This window comes from Eschrichtius robustus, chromosome 15, assembly GCF_028021215.1.
Source record: "Eschrichtius robustus isolate mEscRob2 chromosome 15, mEscRob2.pri, whole genome shotgun sequence".
Taxonomy (NCBI): domain Eukaryota; kingdom Metazoa; phylum Chordata; class Mammalia; order Artiodactyla; family Eschrichtiidae; genus Eschrichtius; species Eschrichtius robustus.
Genome location: NC_090838.1, coordinates 90,135,020 through 90,146,791, shown reverse-complemented (window position 1 = coordinate 90,146,791; position 11,772 = coordinate 90,135,020). Strand labels below are relative to the sequence as shown.

The 11,772-nt window shown below is 49.3% G+C and overlaps 1 protein-coding gene across 2 annotated transcripts in view; it reads left to right on the top strand.

Annotated features, from left to right (window-relative positions):
• Positions 1-3,435: 3,435 nt before the first annotated feature.
• The window catches only part of CREG2 (cellular repressor of E1A stimulated genes 2), a 49,018-nt gene continuing 40,681 nt past the window's right edge, over positions 3,436-11,772 (top strand). For both annotated transcript variants that reach the window (XM_068564611.1, XM_068564612.1), the window contains exons 1-2: positions 3,436-3,879; positions 6,094-6,263. In XM_068564611.1, coding sequence (XP_068420712.1) covers positions 3,472-3,879; positions 6,094-6,263 — 578 coding nt within the window. In that variant the 5' untranslated portion in view covers positions 3,436-3,471. The remainder of the gene's footprint in view (positions 3,880-6,093; positions 6,264-11,772) is intronic.

The window sequence follows — 11,772 nt, the reverse complement described above, 5'->3', positions numbered from 1 at the left end:
GGTTTTTCATCCGAGAGCCGGCAATAATCCACAGAGCAGGTGGCAAGGCTTGTTTTCTGCTTGCGCCATCCATCAGCCCGCGATGGCGGGCGTGAGAAACTAATCCTCGATGCCTTATGAGAGCCACTGTGTATTTATTATTCCTCACCAGTCTGCAGGTGGCTTGGATGTTTCTGCTAATCTGGGCTGGACTTGGCGAACCTCGGCTGAGCTTGCTCGGCCATCCGCTGTCCCTGATGGGCTCGTGGGGGCCCGCAGGTCTAGGACGGTCTCCCCCCCTCGGATGGCTGAGCTCCCCTGTTTGCTGCTCCCACGTCTCTCCAGCAGCCCAGCCTGGGCACGTTCTCATGGCAGAGCTGCGGGCCTAGAGGGCGGAAATGGAAACGCACAAGCAGGTTTTCACACATCTGTTGCCTCGGCGTGTTCCTGTCCCATTGGCCAAAGCAAAGTAGGGACGTCTCTAGGAAAGGGTGTGCACGTGGGGCAGGGTTGGGGGGGAGGGTGTGTGTCAAATAATCCATTTCAATCTATTTTATCAAGGTCAGCGCTATCTACTGTCCAAATCATTATCCCAGATGTCTGGTTAGGGAGACAGTCGTGCAGGGGAAATGACCTGCTCAAGGTCATCCGGGCAGCAGTGAGACCCTGATCCGCAGTACTGAGTCCACGGTCACCACCACAGCATCAACCATTGTGATATTTTGACAGCGCTGCCCTCATGCCACCTAACCGGATAAGAAACACAAACATCTGTTCCTCAACGCTGCAGAGAGTCAAGAGTAGTTTCTGGAACAGTCATTTGAATAATAGGAATAATAGTGAGACCTTGTACAGATGGAAATCTCCCCAGGGCACATCCCTGGTTGTCCATGTGGTGCCCACAGCAAGAGAAGCACATCGCATTTTTCTTCACGTAGTAATAATAGCTACACCCACATAGATCTTGGAGCATAAATTTTCACACATGATGATGACGAGTTGGAGGCCCACTAACATTCTGTCAGCAGAGTTTTGCAAAACCAGAAATTCGATCCAAAATGTACGGTGATGTGCTCCGTAACTGTCATGCATTCTTTTACCAGGTACTTTTTGAACATGGGGGATCATCAGTGAACAAAACAGGTATCTCCCTGCCCTTCGGGGGCGAAGAGGCTCGGAACCACCCTCCCCAGAATGTGCCACTTTGGCATGGGGACCCTGCAGGCTCCAGAGGAATATCTGCCCTTCTCTTGACTACCTAGAAGAATTTAAATTGGGGGTATTTTCCAGAGTGACTTACCAGCAATAAATTTTATCTGAGTGAGCCATCTGTAGGGCAGGGCAAACATCTAATTACCAAACATCACCGAATCTTCTTATTGTCCTGAGAATTGCACCCCCCTTCAAAGCCCCAGGCCTCTTTCCCATTCCTTAGCTCAGGGTGGCATTCCTACCGCGTTTTGCACTCCTGTCTTTGAACCTCTCATGCATGTGGGGTTCCCGTACATACAAAATTGAATTTGTTTTTCTCCTGTTACTCTGTCTTATGTTGATTTGGTTATTAGACTTACCTTCCAAAAGCCCCATCTCCAAATACTGTCACATTAGGGGTTAGAAGTTCAACATATGAATTTGGGGGGCACAAACATTCAGTCCATGACAGGAAGTTCTGCATAAAATTAAACATATACCTACGCTATGACCCAATGATTTTATTCCTAGGTATTTACCCAAAGGAAAGAAAACATACATTCACAAAAAGACTTGTAGAAAGATATTTATAGCAATTTTATTCCTAACAGATACACCTGAAAACAATACTAATAACCATCATTAGGATAATGGATAAGCTAATTTCAGTAGGTTTATTGTATTCATCTGCTTGGGCTGCCATAACAATAAACTACAGATCTGGTGGCTTAAACAGCAGAAATTTATTTTCTCATAATTCTAGAGGCTGGTGAGTCCAAGATCAAGGTTCCAGCTGATCCAGTTTCTGGTGAGGGCTCTCAAACCTGACATCTAGAAGGCCTGAGAACCAGGGGGACCAATGCAGTGAGTCCCAGCCTGAGTCCAAAGGCTCCAGAACCAGGAGTGTCGATGTCCAAGGGCAGCAGAACAAGGATGTCCCACATAGGCAGAGAGCAAACTGGTCCTTGCTCTGCCTTTCTGTCCCATTCAGGCCTTCATTGGATTGGATGACGCCCACTGCACTGGTGAGGGTGATCTTTACTCAATCTGATGCAAATGCTAATCTCTCCCAGAAACACAGACACGCCCAGAAATAACGTTTTACCAGCTATCTGGGCATCCCTTAGCCCAGTCAAGTTAACACATGAAATTGTGGAGAGTGGCCTTCAGAATCATTCACTTGTGACTTGGAAGTGGGGGGTATTTATCCTCTGGCTTTTGTACCCATTCGCCAAAGGTCGTGGCAATGGGGGGATTAATGTTCTGCACTCGTGGGTTTTCACATTGCTCAGTGGAACCCTACCTATGTCCCACGTGGCAGTTGGCACAGAGGCCCTGAGTCAGAAAGCAAGGGACATGCAGATTGGTGAGGTAACCTGCTGCTGTCTGTACCACCACTAGTTCGTTACCACAGCGACAACAGGAGAAAACAGAGGAGCCCAGAGAAGTGAGACAGAGCATAAAAGATACCAACACATCAGAATACAAGACTGTTCATAAAACTTTATTATTGGAAACAAGCCAACTTCCCATCAATAAGAGAATGTGTTTAAGGGTGGTACATTTCATACAATCCTCTGCCACACCGTCCCGGCCACATTCTCCCTGGGTACTGCTGACTCCACTTTATTTCAGTGTATGCGTAGTGAGTAATTTGATTCTGCTTTTAGATTAACTGGAAGCAATGCCCTCCTGTCACAGCGAAGTGTAAGGTGGTCACGGTCCTTACGGAGCAAGAGGATGGGCTTTGGCTTCAGACGGACTTGGTGTTGATCTTCCTCATTCGCTCGCCTTCCTCTTCCATAAAATGATAACCATCCCTACCTTGTGTCTGTTTCACAGCACATAACGCTTACTCCGCACCACACACTGTTCTAAGCCTCTCCAAATATTAACCCGTTCCATCCTCCCATCCCTCACTCCCATGATGTAAATACTGTTTTCTGCGTTTCCTAATGAAGGAACCGGGCACAGAGAGCCTACTACGTGACTCGGCAAGGCCACACAGCTGGTGAGTGGAGGAGTGCGCTGAGCCGGAATTTGAACGCCCCCCTGTCTGGCTGCAGAACCCGTGCCATCCAGCGGGAAGGAAGCGGAACCCCGGCCCCAGCGCGCAGGGAGGACTGCGCACCGCGTCTGCAGCGCGTGCGGAGCCCCACCTCCCCACGCGGCGTACGGCTGCGAGGGCGGCCTCGGGCCCCACGCCCCCGGGCGCCTGCGGCGGGGGGCAGCGGGTCCCTCTCCGCGTCCGCCGTCGGGGGGCGCTGCTCGCGGTCCCCGGGGCCGGACGCGCCCCGCAAGATGTCCGGGCGCCGCGGCCGGCAGCCCGGGCCCCGCCTGTCCTGGCTACTGTGCTGCAGCGCCCTGCTGTCCCGGGCCGCGGGCTACGTGCTCGTGAGCTCCGTGTCCTGGGCCGTCACCAACGAGGTGGACGAGGAGCTAGACAGCGCCTCCACCGAGGAGGCGCTGCCCGCGCTGCTGGAAGACTCGGGCAGCATCTGGCAGCGGAGCTTCCCGGCCTCGGCGCACGAGGAGGACGCTCACCTGCCGCCCCCGGAGGGCACCGCCCGCGCCAGGCCGCCCCCCGCGCCGCCCGGGATGTTCTCCTACCGGCGCGAGGACGGCGCGAGGCTGCGCCCGGACACCGCCCGCTTCCTGGCCCACGCCAGCGCCTGGGGCTGTCTGGCCACCGTGTCTGCCCACGAGAAGGTAAGCCACCCGGCGGGAGCGGCGTGCAGGGGACAGGGAGAGCCTGGGGCCACTCCCGCGCTCGGATCCAGGTCTAGCAGACGTGCGCTGGGGGCTGGATCGGCGTGGACAGCGTGTAATTAATGCAGCCAGATTGTGCTTCGGTTACCCTGGCACCCTGGCAAAGGCAGAAGTGGGGGGTGGTGCTGGGGGAGGGGACGACAAGCAGGCTTCCTGCCAGGTGGACGGGGACCGAAGCGCAGTCGAGAAGCGAGAAGCGCAGTCTTGAAATGGCCAAAGAGGCGTGCAAATAACCAGCGCCTGACCAGAGACCTGGACAAAAGAAGCCAGAGACACCTTTGGCATCACCGAGTAGCGCGTCCAGCCCCTGCCCGCCCATAGACCAGAGCTGCCCTATCACCTGCTGACCCCGAACCCAAGTGGGGACCGGGGCTTTGGTGGAAACTTGCATTTTAAAAAATGGAATTCGAGAACTGTTCTGGAAAGGAGATTTATTGTGCGAAGCGTGTAAATGTTGGAGTGACAGCGCTGTCCTCAGCTGCAGCTTTCATCGTTCGTTTCACAGATGTTTTACTCACCTGTTAGACATGATTCTACGTGAAGTGGAAATGCCGTGGATACATGATGAGGATGTAACATCCATACGTGTACACCCTCCAGAAAGCTTTTAGGGCTGTTAAGGTAGCTGTAAGGGTTTTATTACAGGGCAGTAATTTGAACTCCTATTTACTTCATGCAAAAAAAAAAAAAAAATACTGTTTTATGGAGTGTGTAAGTCATTGGCCAGGGGGAAGGTTCTGGGCCCAGCTCTGGGTCTCACCAGCTCTGAGACTGTGGCCAAGTCAATGGGTTCTCCACTTTGCTTTCCTCATCTATGAAATTAAGTGGTGGACTAGGTAGTTTTGAAGGTCCTTTTTTGCTCTGAAAAAAAAAATATCTAAATGACAACTTTATTTTGATGAGAAATGATCTTAAGCTCTTTCACAGCTTCCTAATAGTTCTTCACAGCTATATCTTATGCTCCTAAGACATACCTTCAGAAGATATGAAGCTTAAATATGAAGCTGATCTTGGTTTAAAACACAGATCACTTCAAGCAGTTAAACCTCTAGTGCCAATGTAGTCAAGGTATTATGACTTTCAACATCCCTTTTCTTAGCTTTGTTTGTAGTTCCCTTTTCCAGTATTGACGTATACTCCAAATGCAATAAATTCAGAGAACATTTACTACGTGCCTGGCATGTGTGCAAAGCATGACTCTACTCGGTTTGTGAGTGACCAGCTGAAAAACAGGATCTGGGAATGACATATTAGCATTTTGTAGGATTTCTTAACATTGGGTTTTCTTAAAAGATTAAAGCCACCCCTATCACAATTCTACACACTGTTGTCATGCAACACTTCAAAGACAAAGACAGCCCCTGAGTTCTGAGCTAAGTAACAATGAGGAACGCTCTGTGAAGGGTAAAGGTCATGATGCTGGACCCAGCAGGGCTTGGGAAAAAACCTAAGAAATATTTGTGTACATGTCTGAGAATTTCATCTGCTCTACTGGATGATCGTGAGCAAAAAATTGGTTTAGCATGTTTATGTGTCTTCCTTGAAGCTAGAAGGGTAAGAAAGCAAATTCCCGTAAGTTGCTGAGTTATACTATTAAAATATTATTGATTACAATTTAAAAATGTGACTAATAAGTGAGAGAGTGGTGTGACCCTAAAGGAAACAATAACAGAAAGTTCCTGGAGTCCAAAGACCAGGTAAGATGTTAGGTTAAGACTTAGATTCTATCCCCAAAGTTGCCAAAAATATGGGGGAGGTGGTGAAGGCAGTGGGGCTCCCAAGGGCTAGCTTGTGAGAAAGGTTTTTGTGACCCTCCACCCTTCCATGATTTTCATTGCCTTTCCCCCAAATAACTTTCAGTTTAATAGAGTGTGTTTGCTATGTACCTGCAGCTTCAAGAATAATCCCCTAACCACCCCTCCTCTACAGATGCCACTGCTAAGCTCCTCTATAGACATTCTGGAGCCATCACTGGGTGAAGTGGGCAGGTTGGGAACCACTTCGCTTTGATTCATGACCTGTCAAAACCACGGTGACGCCATGCTGCCTTCGCGCCCCCAATGCTATATTTCCTGGTCAGAGACACAGACTAAGCTCCCAGCTCAAGTCAATCCACAACCTTGCATTGAAAAGGCCTTTTTTGGTGTTTGTTAGATCCCAGGACTGCCGTTTGGGAACTGCCTGCCGGTCAGTGACGGCCCCTTCAACAACAGCACGGGGGTTCCTTTCTTCTATGTGACACCCAAGGACCTCCTGGTGGCTGATCTGATGAAGAACCCCACGGCCTCCCTCCTGCTGCCGGAATCCGAAGGAGAGTTCTGCAGGTAGGCAAGGGCCCGGCCTCCCCCATCCAGGTCCTCTGCACAAGGCAGGGAGGCTGTGGCTTTAACGGGGCCCTGAGATGCAAAGCAATGTCTTTGCCACTTGGCCAGGGGGCAGGTTCTGGGCCTGGCTCTGGGTCTCACCAGCTCCGAGACTGTGGCCAAGTCACTGGGTTCTCCACATTGCTTTCCTCATCTATGAAATTAAGTGGTGGACTAGGTAGTTTTGAAGGTTCTTTTTTGCTTTGAAAAAAATTATTGAAATCATGACTTTATTCTGATGATGGCAGTGATCTTAACCTCTTAATGTGATTTCCAAATGGTTTTTTTTGTTTGTTTGTTTGTTTTTTAAAGTATGAGGCCTAGAACTCTTTTTTTTTTTTTTTTTTTTAATTTATATTTTGGATGTGTTGGGTCTTCGTTTCTGTGCGAGGGCTTCCTCTAGTTGCGGCAAGCAGGGGCCACTCTTCATCATGGTGCGCGGGCCTCTCACTGTCGCGGCCTCTCTTGTTGCGGAGCACAGGCTCCAGACGCGCAGGCTCAGTAGTTGTGGCTCACGGGCCCAGTTGCTCCGCGGCATGTGGGATCTTCCCAGACCAGGGCTCGAAGCCATGTCCCCTGCATTGGCAGGCAGATTCTCAACCACTGCGCCACCAGGGAAGCCCCAAATGGTTTTTCACAGTTATATCTTAGGCTCCTAAGACACATCTCCAGAAGATACAAAACTTAAATATGAAGCTGATCTTGGTTTAGAATACAAGTCATTTCAAACAATTAAAAACCTAGAGCCAATGTGTTCCAGATACATTGGCAATGTATGTTGTAGAAATGTATTTTCACGTGGAAAGAGTATATATAGCTGTGGAATCAGATCAATAGAATTCTACCACTCACCAAGCTGTGTGATTTGGCGCAAGTTATTGAACCTTTGGGAGCCTCAGTTTCCTCATCTGTAAAACGGGAATAGCAGTTTCTACCTCCTAGGGTGATGGGGAGAGTTGGAAAGATTTGCAGCGTCTTGCACAGCACCGGGTGGGTAAATGGCAGCTCTCTTTGTTACGGCAAAGGCAGGGGTGGGGGAGGGGAGGGGAGTGAAGGAAGAGCCAGTGGTTTGTCTCCAAGGCACATGCAGCGTACGTAGAATCTACTTACTGTTTTTCAAATTAATTTCTACCTGCCCCAGTGAGGTGTGTGCAATAAAGACCCAGAGTCTCTTAAATCACTTTCTCAAAAACTCTCTAAAAGGAAGGACTGTTGGGCAAAAATGGAGTACTGTATCCAACACCTTTGTCCGAAATCAAAATGTGGAGCTTGAGGTCCAATCCTGCCACTGCCGTGTCTGCGCCGAGCTTGGGGAGGGCAGGGGGCGGGACGCATGTGAGAGGGCACCCCTGCAGGAGTAGCAGAGGCAGCGGGGGGCCTTGGGCAAGTCCCTTCACCTGTAATGTAGTGATGCTTTAAGAACTGGGATAAGACACCCCCAGCTCCAAAATGCTATGACTCTTTATGCAAAATATGAAAAACATATTAAGCAAACAAATGTGTCAGTTCTTTGAGGAGGGGAAGTGGTAATAATCAAAGCAACAATGCGCCATGAAATGCAGCCTGGGTAAGACCCTGTCGCTTACCCCTGGGAGCTGATGGGAGATCCATCCATCCGGGTGGAGGCAGTTCAGCTGACCCAGTGCCCTATCGGGGATGGCAGGAAGCCAGGAAAAGGAGTGCCTCCTTTTTTCATGGAATAGTCTCCTTGTTCTTGGCCAGTCAAGCTTGCTGTTGCTAGAAGTATATTCCCAGATACCTTTCTAGACGTCTGAGGTGTTCCTCATTCAGGCAGCCTAAAAGCAGCCATTGTGCAGGGCACGTTGATCGCAGACCCCAGAGCACACCTGTCCCTGGAGGTGGGCACAGAACACAGAGCAGAGCATGTACCGCAGCACTCAGGTTGTGGAGGGAATTGTCTACTGGAAGGTCCCAGGCAGCCATCAGCAGGAGCTTGGGGCCATGAGAAATCCAGCTTAGAGAGGCCCTCTCGGGGGGCCGGGGTGGGAGATTTAGATCCATGAGAGCTGGGCACGCTTGCCTCCACGGCCTGGGGCCATGTGTGCGGACCCTCTTCACAGCAGGTCGTGCTTGGAGTTGCAGACCTCCGTGCAGCACACCAGGGTACCTGGGTGAGGCAGCTCACGGCCGGAGGGGACCACCCAGCCCCACCCCACCCCCCAGGGCCAAGGGCATCAGTATCCCAGACCCTTGTAACTCTGGCCTGGAGGAGGAGGGATGAGCCGCCATCCACTGGTACCCCTCTGTCTAAGCCCTCATGTGAAACTCTACTCCCGCGCACTGTGCCAGCTTCTGAAGTCTTAAAATATAATGTAAATAAATATCTACCAAATTAACTGTGGCCTTAGTAAGCATCACGCCTCGAAGCAGGGATTATCAGACAATGAGGCTTGTTGTCCCGCCAGGGCACTGTAGGTTTTGCCTCCAGAATCTTGGTAGTGTTGAGCACAGAGACTTAACAAGTCAAAGGCTGGCAAAGAGCAGAGCCCTGAGTTGAACAATGCTCCTCGGGCCACGGGAGCCTAAAGAAGCATCAGGTGGAAAGGTCCGTGGCTAAGAACTTCCCTGACAAGCACCTGCGTGAAGTTCAAGGGGCCGCCTGCAAGGCTGCAGGAAGCTGCCGTCCTGCCTGATCCCGGCCTGCAGAGATTCCCACAGAGCAGGGAGATCCAGAAAAGCACCCACTTCTCACGATGATGACGGTAAATCAAGGACACCTGATCCTTTGACCTTTGGCAAGCATGAGAATCGCCTCCGTTCTGTGAAGCAGGTGTTCTTGTGAACTGCAAACTTGCAGCAGCATTTTTACCATCAGATCTGGTGCATGTTGTGTGCTCATGTCCCTCTGCCTGTCTGTGCATTGGGGTGGAGGCGGATTTTCCCTAAGCGGGAAGACAAAGCCAGGACCAGGCCTGTCTACACGATGCATCCTGAGACTCCTGGAGGCCTGGGGGGCCATGTTCGTCTGAGGAGCCCTCAGAGCCTGAACCATAAACCAAGGTCGCACAGAGAGGAAGCAGCGTGGCCACTAATGCTCTGAGAGGAGGCAAGAGGTGCCTTCCCAGCCGTTTCCTGCAGGGTCCACTGGGCATCTCAGCTGCAGGCCTGCCTCTGCATCCATCAGGGTTAGCCCTGGTTCCTGCAGAGTCTGGACTGGGGCAGTCTGGTGAGCTCGGCCTCCACTGACAGGACATAGCTTGAGAAGGAAGCCAGCCAACAAACAGGAGCGAAGGTAAGTCTGATTCCACTGCAAGGGCAGGCTGAGCTGGCCCTCTGTACTTTAGAGCTCCGTTGGGTGTACAGGACAATTGTATATATAATGTGTATGTGTTTAATAAACAGCTGGGTGGACAAGATAGAGAGAGAGAGAGAGAGATGGATGATGATAGATGATAGATAGATAGATAGATGTGTGTGTGTGGTTTCACATATTCAACTATTATCTATTCTGAGAACATACACTACAGTTGCCCCCAGCTGGTCTCCCCAGTTCACTCTCTCTCACCTTGATTTCATCCTCAATCCAGTATCTGAAGTAATATTTCAAAACCCATATAAGACCCTGGGATTCCCCTGCTTAAACTCCTTCATTAGGAAAAATAGCAAAATCCTGAATATGGCCTAGGAGGCCCTGCCTGGAGGACACCTGCCTCCCTCTCAGAATAAATAATAGTGACTAATCCTTTGCTGATTGACTTAGCCTGTGATTTATACCCTAGTTTTATTAAGTGGAGAGGTTTAACCTGAAAACTTGTAATCTAAACTGATGTATGTGTCTGGCATACAGCTAAGAAATGCTTTTTTAAAAAATTGAGATATAATTGATGTATAACGTTGTACATGGTGTTAATTTGATACATGTATGTATTGCAATATGGTTATCCCTGAAGTCTTAGCTAACATCTCTGTCACATCACATAATTATCATTTCTTTTTTGTGGTGAGAACGTTTAAGATCTAGTCTTTTAGCAACTTTGAAGTTTATAATACAGTATTGGGGGTTTTTTTGTTGGGGTTTTTTTTGGTTGTTTTTTAAAATTTTATTTTAATTTTATTTTTTTTGGCTGCGTTGGGTCTTAGTTGCGGCACACGGGATCTTAGCTGCTGCGCCCGGGTTTCTCTGTAGTTGTGGTGTGCGGGTTTTCTCTTCTCTAGTTGAGGCATGTGAGCTCAATAGCTGTGGCATGCAGGCTTAGTTGCCCAGCAGCATGTGGGATCTTAGTTCCTTGACCAGGGATCCAACCCACGTCCTCTGCATTGGAAGGCAGATTCTTTACCACTGGACCACCAGGGAAGTCCCTGCAACACAGTACTGTTGAATATAATCACTATGTTGTGCATTAGATCTCCAGGACTTATTCGTCTTCTAACTGCAAGTTTGTGCATTTTGACCAACATCTCCCCAGCTCCCGAACCCCCAGGCCCTGGTAACCACCATTAAATCTCTGTTTCTATGAGTTTGGCTTTTTTAGATTCCACATATAAGGGATATCATGCAGTATTTGTCTTTGTCTGATTTATCTCAGCATAATGCCCTCAAAGTCCATCCATGTCGTTGCAAATGGCATTATTTCACCCTTTCTTATGGCTGAGTAGTATTCAGTGGTATATATATATGTACCACATCTTCTTTATCCATTCATCTGTTGATGGATATTTAGGTTGCTTCCATGTCTTGGCTATTGTAAATAGAGCTGCTGTGAACATTAGGGTGCATGTATCTTTTCGAGTTAGAATTTTCATCTTTTCTGGATATGTGCCCAGGAGTGGGATTGCTGGATCATATGATAGTTCTATTTTTAGTTTTTTAAGGAACATCCATACTGTTCTCCATAGTGGCTGCACCAATTTACATTCCCACCAACAGTGTAGGAAGGTTCCCTTTTCTCCATACCCTCTCCAGCATTTATTCCTTGTAGACATTTTGATGATGGCCATTCTGACCAGTGTGAGGCGATACCTCATTGCAGTTTTGATTTGCATTTCTCTAGTAATTAGCGACGTTGAGCATCTTTCCATGTACCTGTTGGCCATATGTATGTCTTCTTTGGAGAAATGTCTATTTAGGTCTTCTGCCCATTTTTTTTTTTTTTTAAAGATTTATTTATTTATTTATTTATTTACGGCTGTGTTGGGTCTTCGTTTCTGTGCGAGGGATTTCTCCAGTTGCGGCAAGCGGGGGCTACTCTTCATCGCGGTGCGCGGGCCTCTCACTATCGCGGCCTCTCTTGTTGCGGAGCACAGGCTCCAGACGCGCAGGCTCAGTAGTTGTGGCTCACGGGCCTAGTTGCTCCACGGCATGTGGGATCTTCCCAGACCAGGGTTCGAACCCGTGTCCCCTGCGCTGGCAGGCAGATTCTCAACCACTGCGCCACCAGGGAAGCCCTTCTGCCCATTTTTTGATTGGGTTGTTTGTTCTTTTGATATTGAGTTGTATGAGCTGTTTGTA